Genomic DNA, 21,773 nt, shown 5'->3' with positions numbered 1-21,773 from the left:
TTTTGAAGTTCTTCACCTCAAAAGTCTTACAGTTCTGAATGTCATCACAGTTTGTGTTCTAAATATCCGAATTTCAAAAGATTGTGGAACTTTTTTTGGGCCGGAAATATATCGATAGATAAATAGTACTTTATGGACTCCTTCAGGAGAGTTCCCTCAGGAAAATTAAAGGGGAACATTATCACAAATTCTGAAGGGTTAAAACTAATAAAAATCAGTTCCCAGTGGCTTATTTTATTTTTTGAAGTTTTTCTCAAAATTTTACGCATCACGCAATAACCTGAAAAAGGGCTTCAAAGTGCCTGATTTTAACCGTCGTTATATCCACCCGTCTATTGTCCTGTGACGTCACTGCGTGAAGCCATCAGAAACAATCATGGCGGATATCACAGAAAGGTATAGCAAAGTAGCTCATATTCAGACTCGTATGATGTATTGAAACGGATGGTTGGAGTGTGGAGGCAGATAGCGAAAACAAAATTGAAGAAGAAACTGAAGCTATTGAGCCACATCACGACAGACAGCGGCACGGGAGGAAGCGAGGACGAATTTGGCGATCGCCTTCTAACCAACGATTGGTATGTGTTTGTTTGGCATTAAATGTGGGTGGAGGGAAAGGCTGGATGCAAATATAGCTACCAGTGAGGCATAATGATGTAATATGTACATACAGCTAGCCTAAATAGCATGTTAGCATCAATTACCTTGCAGTCATGCCGTGACCAAATATGTCTGATTAGCACATAAATCAATAACATCCACAAATCTCATCTTTGTGATTTCGTTGACTTTATCTTTGTAAATGCATCTGCTTTGAGTGTCGCAGGATATCCTCACATTTTTGCCATCTCTGTCGTAGCATAGCTGTTGTCGGTAAAGTGTACGGAACAAACGAGGGACTTTCATATCTTTTGGTCGCTGGTGCAACTTGAATCCGTCCCTGATCGTGTTGGTATGACAACACACCGACGAGGCATGATGTCTCCAAGGTACGGAAAACAGTCCAAAAAACGGAAAATAACAGAGCTGATTTGACTTGGTGTGTGTAATGTGTTTGAGAAAATGGCGGACTGCTTCACGTTGTGACGTCACGGGTGAAAGGTCATTGCTCCGACAGGCCAACAATTGAAAGGCATTTCAATCGACAAATTCACCTTTTTAGAGTTCGTAAATCGGTTAAAAAAAACATGGTCTTTTTTCTGCAACATCAAAGTATATATTGAGGCTTACATAGGTCTGGTGATAATGTTCCCCTTTAAAATGTGACACATCTGGAGAAAAACATAATTATAAAATGTTTTCTTTGCCACATAAATACTGCAAGGTTATTGAAAGTAGTAAAGAAAAAGAACCACCTTGAGAAGATCGTACAAACAGACTGGAAAGTTTGGTTGCACATATTTCCACTGAGGTAGAGGCAGAACAGATGAGCCAATGAGATAGCAGCCAAATAGTTCCCTCCCATTTGGTTTGATGTGGTTCAAGTCAATAATCTTAAGATGCTGTCTACATGGTCTGATGTTCACTTGGTCAAACAAGAGGAGAAAATGTGGATCGTGCTTCATCTGCTGCTCCTGCTCCAAAGTGGAGGTAAGTCCATGCTCAGTTCCAATGGAGACATGTTCATACTGTACATGACTCTTATTAATATGTCTTCTTTTTCTCTTCAGCATGTACAAGTGCCTACAACTTCTCCTCTCAAACTGTTGAACCTGGACTAAACGTCTCTCTGAAATGTCTCCACAGCAAAGTTGGAACTTGGAACTACATATTTTGGTTCCGACTCGTCGCAGGCAACTCACCTGAATTTTTGTGTTCGATAACATTTGACAAGTCAGGGTCTGTTCTTCATGGATCATCAAATACTGGACATCGCATCACAGCCACAAAGGAACAAGGAACAGTTGTCCTGCAGATTAGACAAGTAGAGAAAAGTGATACGGCGATCTACCACTGTCTTGAAGTAAATTCATATTTGGACTACATGACATTTTTGAATGGGATATTTCTCCAGGTCACAGGTAAATATGAAAACAAATACTTTAAAAAACAGTTTAAATCAGGGGTCGGGAACCTTTTTGGCTGAGAGAGCCATGAAAGCCATTTTTTTTCAAGTGAATTACCGTGAGAGCCATATCATATGTTTTAACACTGAATGCAACTAAATGCATGCATTTTTTAAGTAAGACCTACATTTTTAGAGTATAAGTCTTTTATTTTATATTATTCTGAACCTAACCAATAATAGGTAAAATACTTCTTTGGAAACACAAAATTGGCCCTAGTGTGTGAATGTGAGTGTGAATGTCGTCTGTCTATCTGTGTTGGCCCTGTGATGAGGTGGCGACTTGTCCAGAGTGTGCAGCGCCTTCCGCCCAAATGCAGCTGAGATAGGCTCCAGCAACCCCCGCGACCCCAAAAGGGACAAGCGGTAGGAAATGGATGGATGGACTTCTTACCATTGATGTGACTTCTTGCACAGGTGCGGTTGAAAACGGATGGATGGACTAAAATGCATAAGAATGTTTTTTTTATGTTGAAAGTTATTTTTAACATCGATTACCAGCGGAATTATTTATTACTAATCTTTCTGTGTGGAGTTTGCATGTTCTCCCCGTGAATGCGTGGGTTCCCTCCGGGTACACCGGCTTCCTCCCACTTCCAAAGACATGCACCTGGGGATAGGTTGATTGGCAACACTAAATTGGCCCTAGTGTGTGAATGTGAGTGTGAATGTTGTCTGTCTCTGTGTTGGCCCTGCGATGAGGTGGCGACTTGTCCAGGGTGTACCCCGCCTTCCGCCCGATTGTAGCTGAGATAGGCGCCAGCGCCCCCCGCGACCCCGAAAGGGAATAAGCGGTAGAAAATGGATGGATGGATGGATGGATGGTGTTAAGCAATGTCAGCTCAGATGTATCTGAGAGCCAGATGCAGTCATCAAAAGAGCCACATCTGGCTCTAGAGCCATAGGTTCCCTACCCCTGGTTTAATTGTTACATAACATCTGTTTATAGATAAAAATGTTAACTTGACTACTCTTCCAATGATTCAGCCTTCAAATGAGCAAATATTTTATTGTGATGAACATGTTTTTACATGAAATATAACCTCTGCTTTAACACATCAGTAGTTTTTTAGCTTCAAGATTTCAACAGAAGTGAATGTCGATCTGTGGAATCAAAGTCACAGAGTGCTGAAAGACTTCAATTTGTCTTGCACTCTTCCCAGAACCAGAACCCTCCGTGTCTGTTGTCTCTGAAGTCCAACCAGGACCGCCTGTGAAGTTGCAGTGCTCAATCCTCTCCCACTCTGGGAATGACATCTGTCAGGATGGACACAAAGTGTCCTGGTTCAGAACTGGACAAGAAAGTGTCCATCCCAGCTTTGTTTATGGCGAATGCAAGATCAAAGATAAGTCCACACAGAAATGTGTCCACACTTTCTCAAAGAACATCAACTCCTCTGATGCTGGAACTTACTTTTGTGCTGTGGTCACATGTGGGAGGATGTTCATGGGAAATCCAATACAAGTCAACACTAAAGGTAAATATTTATTGATCTTTATTGATGGATTCATCAAAATTGTTTTGTCACAAGTGTTTTTTATCATAATCTAGATGTTTGCAGCTCTGATTTAAACAAGTATGTTATAATCGTCTTGAGTGCTGCTTTGGCCTTAAGTTTCATCATGTCAGCCTTCCTCGTCAACAAGATCAGGACAAAAAACAGTATTTCCTGCCAAAGTAAGAAAAAAAAAACACATCATTAGGTTGCTCTTTGATGATTTATTTTCAATTTTTTAGCTGGTTCACAAACACTCGATGAAACATTCAGTCGCGTCCAGCAGGTAAGAAAAAGTTTGTAGAAAAGTTCTGCATCTTTGTTTCGCTTTCTTTTTCTTGTCATGTCTTACATGATTTGTTTCTTTAGAGGGACGAGGACTCTTTGGTTTATTCCATGCCGACCATTGTTACCAAGAAAACTGGAAGAGCGAGGCAGACAAATACGAGGGCAGCAGAGGGGTTCAGCACGTACGCTGACGTGCGTCTTCAAAACTAAATCCTCCTTTTCTGATTTACCAAAGTATTATCTTAAAAGAGTTGTATTGACTTTCTGTAAGACTTAGCGCAGTGTGCTGAAAGATGCAAGACTTGTTGAAGAAGACAATCCAAAATCTTCTATATGTTCAGGTTATAGGTTGCTATTTTGTTTTCAGGCTACTAATATATATTCAAGGGTCCATAAACAAAATTTGCTCTTTAGTGCCGCACTCGTGGCTCCCTTGAGCTTTTTCAAAAATGAATGAAAATGGAAAGGATCGTGGAAAAAATTGAATTTTGGTTTTAATATTGTTTTCGTAAGAGAGCAAACATGACACACACCTTGCTAATTGTCATAAATCCCACTGTTTATATTAAACATGTTTCACTGATGAGAGGATTTGCTGAGCGCCGTTTTGTCTTACTAATTTGGGAGGTCCTTCAACGCACCGTAGTTTGTTTACATGTAGCTGCCACACTGAGAAAAAAAAATCAGTCCAACATACAACATACAACAGCGTTTTGTTCAGGAGAGAACACACAGAAGATAATGCAAATAATAACAGAAGAAATGAACAAATTTAAAAAATGGTTTGCCAAAAACAGACTATCGTTGAATCTATGTAAAACTAAAATAATGCTGTTTGGTAACAGTAGAAGAGGAAGTCAAACACAAATACAAATAGACGGAATAGAAATTAAAAGAGTAAATGAAACCACATTTCTATGTATAATGATTGATGATAAATTGAACTGGAAATCTCATGTACAAAATATACAACATAAAGTTGCAAGAAACACGTCAATAATGAATAAAGCAAAACATGTTCTAGACCAAAAATCACTTTATATTCTCTACTGCTCACTAGTGTTACCATATCTGAGTTACTGTGTAGAAATATGGGAAGTTAATTACAAAAGTACACTTCATTCACTAACAGTATTACTAAAAAGACCAGTTAGAATAATACATAATGTTGGATATAGAGAACATACAAACCCTTTATTGATTGAATCAAAGATACTGAAATTGCATACAGCTAAAATTATACACAAAGCAAACTACAACCTGCTTCCCAAAAATATACAACAACTCTTCTCAACAAAAGAGGATAAATATAATCTTAGAGAAAAATGTAACTTCAAAGATGTGTACGCACGTACAACACTTAAAACCTGCAGTACATCTGTCTGTGGAATTAAATTATGGAATGGATTAAGCATAGAAATCAAACAATGTACTAATATCATCCACTTCAAGAAACTCTGCAAACTTAAAGTGTTTGCAAAGTACAAAAAAGAAGAATCATGATAAACATTCTGAATTTATTCACCCATTCATTCTCAAAATATTCTTACTTATCTCATCGAATGGACTAAAACTCACTTCAACAATTATTATAATTTTTTTATTTATTTAATTACTTATGGATTTTTTTGTGAAGACATTGAGAACAGGAAGTGAACAAAAGTTTTAGCAACTGTTATGTAAAAGAAAAGGGGTAAGATTTAATAAGCTCTGCTTCTTCCTCCTCCTTTTCCAACACGTTGAAAAGAGAAACTGGAAATTGTGATGTATCATGTTGTATGTTTGCATGTTCCAAATAAACTCAAACTCAAACATTCAAAGAGTAGAAAATACATTTTTATATACCTGCACAAAATACTTCGACCTGCACTTTTGTTGTATCTCAGGATAGTTTTTTTTTGTGTGTGTTTGTTTTAGAATGACAAGTGAGCGTCTCTCTCACGTACGCTTGGTAAAAATGGGTCAGTAGTTTGAAAAAAAAAAAAAAAAATGCAGCGGAAATGAATTTTTCGCATTTCAGCCTAACACCATTTTTTCCGTCTTGCAAACCTCCTGGAGACTTAGTAGAAAGACGATCACGACGATGGCGAAGCTGGCTGCGCTTGTGCTTCTCAGCGCATTGGGTGAGTTCAGGCACCTCCCTTTTGTAGTTTCCACTTTTTTTCTGCATATTCACTCTTCTTCTGCCTTTTTCTTCAGTTCTGAGTCAATCCTACGTCCCGATAAGACTGAGCCTGGTGGAAGTCGGCGTTAACGTCACTTTGGCATGCCCGCGCTACGACGATAGAGGTGACATATTTTACTGGTACAAGATGAAATTCGGCTCAATGGTCGAAACCATTGCGGAGGGGTATTTCGGGGAAATGTCCCTTCGAGGACCGTTCAAGGACGGAAGATTTGTGAGCGCGCGTACGGGTGACATGTACGTTTTAAACATCACAAACGTACGCAAAGACGATGAAGCCATGTACACCTGCCAAGCTGGGACCTCATACAACATGGTGTTCACCGGTGGCACACATCTGCTGGTGAAGGGTGAATATACAGTATAATATACTGTACACTTGTGAAGGACATCATGTCATGGCTGTCTTGAGTTTACAATCATTTCTACTACTCTTATTTGTTTGTGATAGAGTGATTGGAGCACATACTTGTTGGTCACAAAAAACAATCATGAAGTTTTGGTGCTTTTATGAATTAATTATGGATCTACTGAAAATGTGAGCAAATATGCTGGGTCAAAAGTATACATACAGCAATGTTAATATTTGCTTACATGTCCCTTGGCAAGTTTCACTGCAATAAGGAGCTTCTGGCAAGCTTCTGGTTGAATTTTTGACCACTTCTCTTGACAAAATTCGTGTAGTTCAGGTAAATGTCTTGGTTTTCTGACATGGACTTGTTTCTTCAGCATTGTCCACACCTTTAACGGCCTACTGAAATGAGATGTTATTTTTTAAATGGGGATAGCAGGTCCATTCTATGTGTCATACTTGATCATTTCGCGATATTGCCATATTTTTGCTGAAAGGATTTAGTAGAGAACATCGACGATAAAGTTTGCAACTTTTGGTCGCTAATAAAAAAGCCTTGCCTGTACCGGAAGTAGCAGACGATGTGCGCGTGACGTCACTGGTTGTAGGGCTCCTCACATCCTCACATTGTTTATAATCATAGCCACCAGCAGCAAGAGCGATTCGGATCGAGAAAGCGACGATTTCCCCATTAATTTGAGCGAGGATGAAAGATTTGTGGATGAGGATAGTGAGAGTGAAGGACTAGAAGAAAAAAAGACGAAGGCAGTGGGAGCGATTCAGATGTTATTAGACACATTTACTAGGATAGTTCTGGAAAATCTCTTATCTGCTTTTTGTGTTACTAGTGTTTTAGTGAGATTATATAGTCATACCTGAAAGTCGGAGGGGTGAGGTGACTGCCAGTGTCTCTGAGGGAAGTGCCTCTTTGACAGCTGCAGGAAAAACGACACAAGTTCCGCTCATGTTTACGGTAAGAGCCGACTAATTACCACAATTTTCTCACCGAAACCTGCCGGCTAACATGTGGTAGAGAAACATGTTCGCTTGACCGCTCTGTTCCATATTAAATCTTCACAACAAACAAAGAAACACCGGCTGTGTTTGTGTTGCTAACGGCAGCTGCAATACACCGCTTTCCACCAACAGCATTCTTCTTTGTAGTCTCCATTATTAATTGAACAAATCGCATGTCAGACGAAACAATAAATTCGTAAAAGAACCAAACTTCATGAATGTTTTTGTGACCAATCACTCTATCACAAAAAAATAAGACCACTTCTCTTGACAAAATTGGTGTAGTTCAGCTAAATTTGTTGGTTTTCTGACATGGACTTGTTTCTTCAGCGTTGTCCACACGTTTAGCGGCCTACTGAAATGAGATGTTCTTATTTAAACGGGGATAGCAGGTCCATTCTATGTGTCATACTTGATCATTTCGCGATATTGCCATATTTTTGCTGAAAGGATTTAGTAGAGAACATCCACGATAAAGTTTGTAACTTTTGGTCGCTAATAAAATAGCCTTGCCTGTACCGGAAGTAGCAGACGATGTGGGCGGGATGTCACTGGTTGTAGGGCTCCTCACATCCTCACATTGTTTATAATCATAGCCACCAGCAGCAAGAGCGATTCGGACCGGGAAAACAACGTTTTTCCCATTAATTTGAGCAGGGATGAAAGATTCGTGGATGAGGACTGAGAGAGTGAAGGACTAGAACAGGGGTGTCAAACTCAAATACAGAGTGGGCCAAAATGTAAAACTGAACAAAGCCGTGGGCCAATGTTGAACAAATTAACCTTTTAATAGAGACCCAAACAAGTTTTGAATTGAATATTGAACAAGCCAGGCTTATATAACTTTATAGTGACATGCAAAATCGAGTTTGAAATAATAATAATAATAATAATAATTAAAAAATATCAATGGCATATCAAATACAATTTAAACAAAAATTGAATACCTCTTTTGTTTTTGCAGCCTTCTGAGGTAAATATCAAAATAAACTTCATCCACAGGCTAATAATACATTTGACAATAAAATAAAAACATTGAATGAATCAAACATTCAAGCCTTGAAGTAGCAAGAGAAAGTGCATGAATAAAACTTTAATTATTGCTCAGTTTGCTACACTGATTTGCTTTAACACTGAATATGGAACAAGCAACGCTTATATAACTAAATAGTGCAAAATCAACTTTCAAAAAACAAACGATAAAACATCAATGGTATATTAAATAAAATTTAAATAAAACAATTTAATGCCTCTTTTCTATTTGCAGCCTTCTGAGGTAAATATCAACATGAACTTTTTCCACAGGCTAATAAATTTGAAAATAAAACAACAATGAGGTGGGCGGGGTTAAGGGGGGCGGGTTTGATGGTAGCGGGGGTGTATATTGTAACGTCCCGGAAGAGTTAGTGCTGCAAGGGGTTTTGGGTATTTGTTCCGTTGTGTTTATGTTGTGTTACGGTGCGGAGGTTCTCCTGAAAGGTGTTTGTCATTCTTGTTTGGTGTGGGTTCACACACAGTATTTGTAACGGCCACCATCAGTGTGACCTGTATGGCTGTTAACCAAGTATGCTTGCATTCACTCATGTGTGTGTTAAAGCCGCATATATTACTTGACTTGGCCGGCACGCTGTTAATATGGAGGAAAAGAGGACGCTAAAGGCAGTGCCTTTAAGGCACTGCCCCAATATTGTTGTCCGGGTGGAAATCGGGAGAAATTCGGGAGAATGGTTGCCCTGGGAGATTTCCGGGAGGGGCGCTGAACTTCAGGAGTCTCCCGGGAAAATCGGGAGGGTTGGCAAGTATGAGTAATAGCGGTGAATGCGGTTTTGTATAATACCGACGGGGCCAACTCTAATGTGAATTTGATATTGCCTCAAGGGCCAAATTAAATTACACAGCGGGCCAGAGTTTGACCCCAAAGGACTAAAAGAGAAAAAAAAGATGAGGGCAGTGGGAATGATTCAGATGTTTTTAGACACATTTACTAGGATAATTCTGGAAAATCCCTTATCTGCTTATTGTGTTACTAGTGTTTTAATGAGATTATATAGTCATACCAGAAAGTCGGAGGGGTGTGGTGACCGCCAGTGTCTCTGAGGGAAGCCATGGAGGAGCCAAGAAAGTCGCAGCTGCCTCTTTGACAGCTGCAGGAAGAACGACACAAGCTCCGCTCATGTTTACGGTAAGAGCCGACTAATTACTACAATTTTCTCACCGAAACCTGGCGGTGGACATGTGGTAGAGAAACATGTTCGCTTGACCGCTCTGTTCCATATTAAAGCTTCACAATAAACAAAGAAACACCGGCTGTGTTTGTGTTGCTAAAGGCAGCTGCAATACACCGCTTTCCACCAACAGCATTCTTCTTTGTAGTCTCCATAATTAATTGAACAAATCGCATGTCAGACGAAACAATAAATTCATTAAATCAACCAAACTTCATGAATGTTTTTGTTACCAATCACTCTATCACAAAAAAATAAGAGTTGTGGAAATGATAGGAAACTCAAGACAGCCATGACATTATGTTCTTTACAAGTGTATGTAAACTTTTGACAACAACTGTTTATCGATAAAAGGGCTTCTGTATCGCACGTTAATGCCTCTTTGTGACTCACACAGATCCCAGACGCAAGTCCTTCCAGGTGAGACAAATCCCGCAAAGCAAGTCGGTCAAAGGGGGCGAGTCTGTGACCATCCAGTGTTCCGTCCTCGCCGAGAGCAAAGAATATTTCCGCCAATGTCCGAACCAAAGCAGCGTCTACTGGTTGAAGTCCGGATCGGGAGAGTCTGATCCACACATCATTTACTCCGACAGTGACGATGAACAAGACCCAAGAAGCTGTGTCCACCATCTCTCTCTGACCGTACTCAACTCCTCCGACACCGGAACATACTACTGCGCCGTAGCCACGTGTGGACAGATCCTGTTCGGACAAGGAACTCATGTGGACACACGTATGTATTAAACATTTACTCATGTTCTTTATTTTAGTCAATTGTTGGCCTTTTTTAAAGGTTAATAAATAGGAGATGTCTGATAATATGGGACTGCCGATATTATCGACAAATTAATGCTTTAAAATTGTCTTGTCTCGGAAATTATCGGTATCGATAATTTCTGACTTTTTAAAACGTCGCTGTACAGAGTGGTACTCGGACGTAGGGAGAAGTACAGAGCAGTTGCATCTCCCAGTCACACTTGCCAACCCTCCCGATTTTTCCGGGAGACTCCCGGATTTCAGTGCCCCTCCCGAAAATCATAACCATTTTCCCAAATTTCTCCCAGACAACAATATTGGATGCGTGCCTTAATGGTACTGCCTTTACGGGCCGGCCCAATCACATAACACCTGTGGCTTTTCACACACTTGGTCAACAGCCATACAGGTCACACAAGGGTGGCCGTCTAAACAACTTTAACACTTTTCCAAATATGCGCCACACTGTGAACCCACACCAAACAAGAATGACAAACACATTTCGGGAGAACATCCGCACCGTAACACAACATAAACACAACAAATACCCAGAATCCATTGCGGCAATAACTCTTCCGTGACCCTGCAATATACCCCCCTATCCCCTACCCCCCAACCTCAACCCCGCCCACCTCAACTTCTTCATGCTCTCTCAGGGAGAGCATGTCCCAAATTCCAAGCTGCTGTTTTGAGGCATGTTAAGAAAAATATGCACTTTGTGACTTCAATAATAAATATGGCAGTGCCATGTTGGCATTTTTTTTCCATAACTTGAGTTGATTTATTTTAGAAAACTTTGTTACATTGTTTAATGCATCCAGCGCGGCATCACAACAAAATTAGGCATAAAAATGTTTTAATTCCACGACTGTATATATCGGTATCGGTTGATATCGGAATCGGTAATTATGAGTTAGACAATATCGGAATATCGGATATCGGCAAGAAAGCCATTATCGGACATCTGTAGTTTAGACCAGTGATCCTCAAACTGATCAGTCATACTAAATCATTGTGGTATTATTGTGTCAGTTTGTATGTACGTTTATGACGATTTATGAAGCCGTGCGCTTGCCCGCGTGGAAAATGTGGTCTTCCTTCAGCCAAAACACTACCGCTTTGGTCCAATGCCACCGCTAAAATCAAGGAAAACGGAATGTTCTTAAGTGGGGCTTTTACAGTTCGATTTAATAACATTTAGATGTAGATTTAACACTTACATTTCATATTTAGATTTAATATTTGGATTTAACATTGAGATTTGGATTTTATCATTTAGATTTCACCTCGAGATTTAACATTTAGATTTAAGTCTGCTTTTAACATTTATTTATGTTTATATTAAACACTTTTATTTATTCTGGTCCGTGTACTTTCCATTCAGTCTATTTCCAACTCTTAAATGCAAATCAAAACAACCCGTGACGTCACGCTCACATCGTCTGCTACTTCTGGTAAAGGCAAAGCTTTTTTATTAGCGACCAAAAGTTCCGAACTTTATCATCAATGTTCTCTACTAAATCCTTTCAGCAAAAATATGGCAATATCGCGAAATGATCAAGTATGACACATAGAATGGACCTGCTATTACCGTTTAAATAAGAAAATCTCATTTCAGTAGGCCTTTAACGTGGACCCTGACTTCAACAAGTTGAAAAATGTTAGCATTTAGTGGTCAATTGTACGGAATATGTACTGTACTGTGCAATCTACTAATAAAAGTTTCAATCAATCAATCAATTAATACAGCAACATCTTTTGCAACTAAATCTTGGTATTTTAAAATTTTTAATATTGCGAATTGGTGTATTTGTTTCAAAAGTTTTTGTCCTCGTTTTAACATCGACTTGGAGATGGAAATCAACCCAGGGTTTCCCCACACATTCATTTATTCATGGTGGCCTGCCACGAAATAATTTACAGCTGCCACAAAAAAAAAAAAAAAGAAAATTATATATATATATATGTATATATATATATATATATATATATATATATATATAATTTTTTTTCAGCTTTTGACTCGCTCGACCACTCATAAAAGCAATGGGAGTCTGTCTGTGAATGGAGCTTGTAGTTACATATTATATAAATATGTAAATATGATATAAATATCTATATAAATATGCACATAAAGTGTTATAATTATATTCCAACTCCGCGTTCTTCTTGGTCATCGCCGCCGCCGCCGCCGCCCCATTCTTTGACAACTCTGATGCGGCTCAGCTGCATAATCGCCGACTCCCAGATTGTTGCGGGGAGATTCCAGAATTCATAACCTCTCCCGGACATCACCCGGAGTCAACGTTCTCCAATTTTCACTCGGACTACAACATTAAGGGCGTGCCGTGATGATATTACTCTATACGTCGTCTTGAACGTCATCGTGCCCGCCATTCACGGAATGCTATTTGCGTGCCGACCGGACACATGCATTTCGCTGCTTCTATCAGCACATGTATGAGATTGCAAGGCATACTGGGTGACACAGAGTACACTGACGGTTGTGATATAAACAACTTTAACACTCCTACTAATATGCGCCACATTGTGAACCCACACAAAAGAAGAATGACAAACACATTTCGAGAGAAAATCCTCACAGTAACACAGCGTGGTTGAGGTGGGCAGGGTTTGGTCCTCGCGGGGTGTATAACATAGTCAGGAATTGTAATGGGTTTAAAGGATTCTGGGTATTTGTTGTGTTGCATTTATGTTGTGTTACTGTGAGGATTTTCTCCCGAAATGTGTTTGTCATTCTTCTTTCGTGTGGGTACACAATGTGGCGCATATTAGTAGGAGTGTTAAAGTTGTTTATATCACAACCGTCAATGTACTCTGTGTCACCCAGTATGCCTTCCAGTCGTGTGCGTGCATCTGCAGAAGTCTCTCACAACATGTTGCTGGAGTGGCAAGCAGTATGTAAATGTTGTAGAAGGTGTTTAAGGCAATGGCTTCATAGCATGCTCTTATTCTTGTCATCTGGGTGGCCACCAGCAGATATTGGCGAGAATAGTTGCGGATCCCATTGTCTTCCTCATTTTGTGAAACGGGTTGAAATGGCTCTTTAAGTGGTAAAGGTTGCCAACCCCAGCACTAGGGACTAGGGGCGTGGGAAAGAATAGATTCAAATACGAATCGCGATTCTCATGTTGTGCGATTCAGAATCGTTTCCCTTTTTTGTTTTTAATCGATTTTTTTGGGGGAGATTTAAAAAACCTTTTTTTTTTTCATCAATCCGACAAACCACTACACAGCAATACCGTAACAATGCAATCCAATTCCAAAACCAAACCTGACCCAGCAACACTCAGAACTGCAATAAAGACACAAACACGACACAGAACAAACCAAAAGTAGTGAAACAAAAATGAATATTATCAACAACAGTATCAATATTAGTTATAATTTCAGCATAGCAGTGATGAAAAATCCCTCATTGACATTATCATTAGACACTTAGAAAAATAAAATAAAGAACAATAGTGTCACAGTGGCTTACACTTGCATCACATCTCATAAGCTTGACAACACACTGTGTCCAATGTTTTCACAAAGATAAAATAAGTCATATTTTTGGTTTGTTTAATAGTTTAAACAAATTTACATTATTGCAATCAGTTGATAAAACATTGTCAAAAGATCAGTAGAAGATCATATAACTTTGTCTTGAATTTGAAAAACATTTTATTTTCCACTAAAGAAGGGCTCGGTGGATGCGCATATGAAACTGGCGAGGTTCAGTAACTCCAACAAGGTTAAGAACCACTGCCCTAAAACAAGTAAAACAACTCTAACATAAAATCTGTTTAGTGAGAAGAATGATCTTATCGGACAGAAAATAAGCAAATATCACTCTATTTGAAATATTTAATCTTACTTAGATTTCAGTTTTTGCAGTGTTCAGATTTAATTTGGTTTGAAGACGCAACAAAGAAGAGCAGGAAGTTGAACCCTTTCCTCTGACTGTGTTCTTGCTACTTCCTGTTGCGGTCCGACTCGCTGCCGTCATCAAACTGCTTTGCTCTCTTGGTATTAGTCTGAAGTCAGAATTTGGCTTTTGCGATAATAACTTCAGAGTGTGAATGGTTTTGTCACACAGACTCCAAGGGGCAAGCGAGGCGCGCTGCATCCAACTGTTGACTTTATTTTGTAAGGTTGCATTGCAGTCCTAAGATGCACTCTTCTTGTGTTGCAGAACAAGACCTGCAATCAGCTGCCGTTTTGCTGGCTGCTCTGCTGGCCTCCTTCGCTGTTGTGGTCACTATTGTAGTTGCTTAACTTGTATTTTATTTTTACTAACAGTAATATTTTTTTAATATCATTTCATACACATCATTTTGTTTGGTTTTGCCCCAAGATGGCGCTTCTGTAGTGGCTGCTGGTGGCAGGAGCTCATCCTTTTGTGTTCCTGATGTTTCCCTCTTGTTTTTCATGGGTTTGGTTTTTGCCTTTTTGGTACGGGACCCTTTGGGACTTTCGTGACTTCTGCGGTGCTTTTTTGGGAACTACTGGATCCGCCTCCCGAGGAGCCTTTTGGCCATGGAGACCAGCTGCTGGGTCTCTGCCACACCATAGTCCGTTTGGAGAGACTGGAGGAGATGCGGATGAAGAGTCAGGGCTACGGAGCTGGCGCTAAACGCCGGGCTGAATGAACAGGTATCGGACACATTGGGACTGTGTGACAAGGGGTGGCACTTTCGTGACCTCTGCGGTGCTTTTTCTGTGGACTTCTGGATCTGCCTCCTGGGAGCCTTTTTGGCCAAGGAGACCAGCTGCTGGGTCTCTGCCACACCGGAGTCGGTTTGGAGGGACTTGAGGAGATGCGGATGAGGGGACAGGGCTGCGGAACTAGCACTGAGCGCCGGGACGGAGAGGCTTCACAGTGTCTTGGCTGGGTGAGCAGGTGTCAGACACCGCAGTCTCATTGGACGTATCCTCGCTCATCCATGCGGACTGGACACTGGCCGAGAGTGGGTTGGCGGCCGAGAGTGGAGTCGGCTCTCTTGGTTGCTTTGTTGGGTCTGCTCCTGTCTCTGGCCATGCTCCCTCCTCCCCAGCGGACAATGGCGTGGAACACCGCAGACGCCACCACAGTGTATATGTTTCTTTTACTTTTTATTCATAGCTGTATGTAGAAGTGTCTGGTTGTATCCGCTGCTTTAATGTCTTTCATGTCCTTTGTGTTCTTTGATGTTTGATGTTTCCCTCTTACACACATGTGAGAGGGATGTGTACTATGGCTATGATTTTTAAAAATGTTTTCCCTTGCCCTCAGTCTGGACCCCCTCTCCAGGGGCCCAGGCTTAGACCGATTTTTTTATTTTATTTTAATCTTTTATTTTTACTCCCATCCCCCCCACTTGTTTACCTGTATCTCATCTTTTTTGTAAGGGGCGCTGGAAGCCGGCAGACCCGTCAGCGATCCTGTTCTGTCTCCCTGTAATGTTTGTCTAAACTTGAATGGGAATGTGCTAAAAAATTTAATTTTCCTGAAGGAACTCTCCTGAAGGAATACATTAAGTACCATCTAATCTAAACTAATCTAATCTAATCTAATCAAATCATTGGTCTCCTTGGACATATCTTCGCTCTTCAATGCGGACTGGACACTGCTCAAGAGTTGGTAGGCGGCCGAAGGTGGAGTCTGCTCTCTTGGTTGCTTTGTTGGGTCTGCTCCTGTCTTTGGCCATGCTCCCTTCACCCCAGCAGACAATGGCGTGGACCATCGCGGTGGCCACCACGGTGTATATGTTTTTTTGTTGTTGTTTTTCTTTTGTGGCTGCATGTAGAAGTGGCTGGTTGCATCAGCTCTGCTCTTTTAATGTCATTTGTGTTCATTCCCTCTTACACACATGTTCATGTGTGCTAAGGCTATGAGTTATTTTCTTCTTCCTTAGCCTCAGTCTGGACCCCCTCTCCAAAGGCCCAGGCTTAGACTGAATATTTTCTTTTCTCACCGGACCAAGTCACCAATCCTGTTCTGTCTCCCTGTAATGTTTGTCTGCTCTTGAATGGGATGAATCTGAAAATCTTCATTCCCCCTCGGGGATTATTAAAGTATTTCGGATTCTGATCCTTTAAAAATGTAATTCGTGAAACTGCTTGCCAAAAAGGCTAAGACACATAGGATGGCTTCTTCTTCTTTGTTTTGGACATGTTGAGTTGTGCACGTGTAAACATGTGATGCACTTCAATGTAACTTTGACAACCATGTTTACTAAACCATTACCAAACACCACTACTGTGTGAAGATAATAAACCATTCATTTGTCTTTAAGGGGTCTTATAATCCAATACCACATTTCATACCTATATATACATATATATATATATATATATATATATATATATATATATATATATGTTTATATATATATATATATATGAACAGGGACACTCACAGTTTTCAGTTTTCATCAGCTTCTCACTCACACACACACTCAAACCACAACCACACATGCGTGTAAACACATATAGAAGTATGAAAATGTTTCTCCCTCTTTCACACACACACACACACACACACACACACACACACACACACACACACACACACACACACAAACGCACTCACTTGTGGCCGTCAGACTCCAAAAAAAATGGCTGCACATCATCCTTTTTTTACCGTCCAAGTGTGTGGTAAACAATTACTTACATTGCAAAAAGTCAGTGTTCCAAAACAAGTAAAAAAAAAATACAAAAATGAGGGTTATTTTACTTGAACTAAGAAAAATTATCTGCCAATAGAACAAGAAAATGGGGCTTGTCAAGACTTCCCAAAACAAGAAAAATTAGCTAACTTCATTGAACCCATAAATACCTTAAAATAAGTATATTCTCACTAATAACAAGTGCACTTTTCATGGTAGAAAAAAAAGAGAACTTTTTGCTCTATATGTTGAAAAATATTCTTAAATTAATTAAATTCCAGTGCCATTATCTTGACATAATGATATGCGCTCGGCATTACATTTCTTGAAACCAGCAAAGTTATACTGAAAACTAATGTATTGTTCCTAATGGAAAGACATCAAGGCAAGCGCTTGTTACTCTCGGGGTCTCCTAGCCGCTCAGGCAAATCATATGGTCTAAAAATGCATTTTTCCATCAACAACATGACATCATCGCGCCAAGTGTGTGCTCTTTCAGTCAAATAGTTCGCATATATACAGCCAAGCCCCCGGCCAACATTTTTTTAATTGTTATTTTGAAGACATTATCTGAATGTGCATGATGTTAAATGTTTAAATAATAACTGTACTGTGCCAACTGTACTACAATATGAGTACCTATTTTCTATTGTCTCATTGAAAATAAAACAGCAAAGTCAATTTGGATGTCATCTGTTTTAATTATGAGACACAATTGTGTCAAAGTCATGATTTATTTTTCATGCTTGAAATAAGAAATTAATACTTTAAAAAAGTAGTTTCGTACTTGTGAGTGTTGATGACACAGCTTTGCCACACTTGATATTCTAGTTCCAAGCATGTTTTACTCAATATAGGTCATAAAATCTCAGCAACAAGCTGTAATATCTTACTGAGATCATTTAGGACCAAAACCCTTAAAACAAGTAAAAGACTCTAACATAAAATCTGCTTAGTGAGAAGAATTATCTTATCAGACAGAAAATAAGCAAATATTACCCTTATTTGAGATTTTTAATGTTACTTAGATTTCATTTTTTGCAGTGGCGGACCTCAGTACAAAAAAGACAATAAAAACAAAGTTTTAGTTGTTTTCATTTATTGACTCACTGATTTCCACACGTTACATTTCCTGCGCCAGGTTTCTCTGAAACCACAATAATCTCCTGTTTGATATTCCACTAAATATTATAAAACATCATTGTAAAAAGTGGGAGGAGAGGTATAAATCTACACTTTCTAAGTGTGTATTTCCAAGTATTTCAATGAGTGCCAATAGTAATTAAAGGTACGTTCAAAAATGTCACGTTTGGTTGGGTTGAAAGCACTTTGGTGTCTTTGTGATCCTGATACATATAAACACACTTGACCAATCAAACCTGGTTCAGTGTGGTTATCAGAACCCTGAAGTGCACCACAAGGAGTGTACCACTTGAGATAAAATGTGAACGCTACGCACACCGGTATACAATATGAAAGATCAAGGGTGATGGGTCAAATGCCGAGAAGAATTTCGCCACACCTGGTGTGTGTGTGACAATGATTGGTACTTTAACTTTAACTTTAAAATAACCTACATTTTCAACCTGCAGACGGCGTTCTTGTTTGGAATATTTGAGTTATGTCACGTAATATGTTATGCAATCAAGTACTTACTGTATGCATATGTTCTTACTGTACTGCCTTAGGTCCATCTATCCATCCATTTTCTACTACTTGTCCCTTTTGGGGTCACAAGACAAAAATACATTTTCAAACGTAAAGGCTAAGTACTGTATTTTCCGGACCATAGGGCGGACCATAGCGGGTAGAGTCAGGTCTATTTTCATATATAGGGCGCACTAAAGGGCTCACATTATTATTATTATTTTGTAAATGTAAACCACTTCCTTGTGGTCTACATAACACGTAACGGTGGTTCTTTGGTCAAAATGTTGCATACCGTATTTCCTTGACTTGCCGCCGGGGCGCTAATTAATTTAAAACCTCTTCTCACTCCGGCGTTTACCAAAGGCATGCCGTAAAAATATGAGTGTGATGTAAAGATACCATCATGAAAAGCACATTTAATAAAAAAGAACGTTATTATGGTTTTACCTTTACTTATAAATGAAGTCCATGCCAGCTCCTTCTGATCAAAAACATCGATCACTTGTTTATAGAAGTCTTCCTTGTCTTTCTTCAGTTTTAAAAGTCTCTCTGTCTCGATGGAGATCTTCCTTTATTACCTCCTGCTTCGATTGAAAGTCCAGTTTAGAAAACTGTTTTATTGTTGATATGTAATCCTCCATGTTAAAAGTGCAAGCGAGAGGAAAAAATAAACGATCGCTGCTCACTCTTGCTGCTTGTTGTCACTTCTTCTGCAGCCGAGTAGTCGCAAGAAGGATCACTAGCGCCCTCTAGCACCAGGAAGCGGGAGTCATTTAATGACTCATATTTGACACACGTAGCTACGGTATATTAATAAAACATAGCTGTTTACTGTTTTTTTTTAGCATATTTAATAGCTTAGAACTTAAATCCTACTGAATAGCCCTTAATCTTCTTCCCTTTACGCAATTTCAAATTACTGAAATCAGCCTCCTCCGTTTTGAAAATGATGACAGGTGAAGTGTCACTCGTGACGTGACGAGTTTGACCCGGCGGAAATTCTAGGCATATGCTAATTATTTTGCGAAACGAGTTTGACCCGGCGGAAATTCTAGACATGCGCTAATAAAAATAATATTTTGCGAAACGAGTTTGACCCGGCAGTAATTCAAGGCAGGCGCATACTATATACCGGCGAAAATTCAAGGAAATACGGTAGATTATGTTTTACAGACCATCTTCAAGTCGCTTTCTGACAGTCGCTATAGCATGCGCCGTTTTGTGGGTGGTCTTCTTTACGTGGCTCACCTTCGGCAGTGTCCTCTCCCCGCTTTTGTTGTAGCGGTGTAGCGTGCAAGGACGGGAGTGGAAGAAGTGTCAAAAGATGGAGCTAACTGTTTTAATGACATTCAGACAATGAAGCAGCATCTTCTCATCCGTGGCTCATGAGTGCAATAACAACGCCGGAAAAACGTCCGACTGGAACTCTCTGATAACTAAAGTTCCTTGAGTGAATAATTTAAACTCACTATACCTGTATGTTTTAGCGCTTTCATGGCAAGTTTACTGACAGATATAAGTGTGAACTTTACACTACTTTATATAAGAAATGGCAACAGAGGAGGATGAATGTCCCATAACAAGAAGTCAGAGAAAAAGAAGAAGCTCATCGACTACATTGTCACCACGGACTACAAAGGTGGAAATGCGCAATTTTTCAGAATTTATGCAGATCCCAAATACACTTCAGCAGGTACCAGAAGGTAAGAAAAGTTGTTTTTGCATAATATTGTCAAACAAATCACCAGATAATATGTCTTACATTATACACAAACCATAACAAAATGTGTAAGTTGAAGCACAGTACAATCCATGAAGCGGTGCGGCTTCATAGCTTACCAAAGTTGTACTAAAACATTTTGATGGATATTTGAGAAGTGTGTGTAATGTTCTCAATTTTTAAAGGCCTACTGAAACCCACTACTACCGACCACGCAGTTTATATATCAATGATGAGATCTTAACATTGCAACACATGCCAATACGGCTTTTTTAGTTTACTAAATTACAATTTTAAATTTCCCGCGAAGTGTCTGTTGAAAACGTCGCGGAATGATGACGCTTATGTTGACGCGTGCTTGTGATGTTATTGGTTATCCCGGCGCCATTCACGACTTAAAGTCGTCTGCTTTAATCGTATAATTACAGAGTATTTAAGACATCTGTGTTGCTGAATTTTTTGCAATTTGTTCAATTAATAATGGAGACTATAAAGAAGAATACTGTTGATGGAAAGCGGTGGATTGCAGTTGCCTTTAGCAACCAAAACACGGTGTTTCTTTGTTTGTTGTGAAGCTTTAATATGGAACAGAGCGGTCAAGCATACATGTTTCTCTACCACATGTCCACCGGCAGGTTTCGGTGAGAAAATTTTGGTAATAAGTCGGCTCTTACCGGCGACATGAGCGGAGCTTGCGTCCTCCTGCAGCAGCTGTCAACGAGGCAGCTGCGACTTTCTTGCCTCCTCCATGGCTTCCATCAGAGACACTGGCGGTCACCACACCCCTCCGACTTTTAGGTATGACTTTATAATCTCACTAAAACACTAGTAACACAATAAGCAGATAAGGGATTTTCCAGAATTATCCTAGTAAATGTGTCTAATAACATCTGAATCGCTCCCACTGCACTCATCTTTTTTTTCTTTTTCTAGTGCGTCACTCAATCAATCAATCAAAGTTTATTTATATAGCCCCAAATCGGAATAACCCACAAAAGGGCAAGGAAAACTCACACCCAATGGGCAGGGAGAATTCACATCCAGTGGGACGCCAGTGACAATAGTGATTATGAGAAACCTTGGAGAGGACCTCAGATGCGGGATCCAAGACAGCAGCGAGAGTCCCGTCCACAGGAAACCATCCCAAGCGGAGGCGGATCAGCAGCGTAGAGATGTCCCCAACCGATACACAGGCGAGCGGTCCATCCTGGGTCCCGACGAGCGGTCCATCCTGGGTCTCGACTCTGGACAGCCAGTACATCATCCATGGTCATCGGACCGGACCCCCTCCACAAGGGAGGAGGGGACATAGGAGAAAAAAGAAAAGAAGCGGCAGATCAACTGGTCTAAAAAGGAGGTCTATTTA

The 21,773-nt window shown here is 40.0% G+C and overlaps 1 protein-coding gene across 1 annotated transcript; it reads left to right on the top strand.

Annotated features, from left to right (window-relative positions):
* Positions 1-1,480: 1,480 nt before the first annotated feature.
* LOC133545907 (uncharacterized) lies at positions 1,481-16,460 on the top strand. Its single transcript, XM_061891634.1, has 10 exons — positions 1,481-1,590; positions 1,671-2,021; positions 3,229-3,543; positions 3,618-3,743; positions 3,804-3,847; positions 3,931-4,056; positions 5,819-5,972; positions 6,049-6,384; positions 10,026-10,361; positions 14,583-16,460. Exons 1-10 carry the CDS (start codon positions 1,500-1,502, stop codon positions 14,663-14,665), a joined length of 1,962 nt encoding a protein of 653 aa, XP_061747618.1. The 5' UTR covers positions 1,481-1,499; the 3' UTR covers positions 14,666-16,460.
* Positions 16,461-21,773: the final 5,313 nt, after the last annotated feature.

Source organism: Nerophis ophidion, linkage group LG29 (assembly GCF_033978795.1).
Source record: "Nerophis ophidion isolate RoL-2023_Sa linkage group LG29, RoL_Noph_v1.0, whole genome shotgun sequence".
Lineage (NCBI taxonomy): Eukaryota > Metazoa > Chordata > Actinopteri > Syngnathiformes > Syngnathidae > Nerophis > Nerophis ophidion.
The sequence above is the reverse complement of the archived record's forward strand: the minus strand, read 5'-3'. Positions and strand labels throughout refer to the sequence as shown.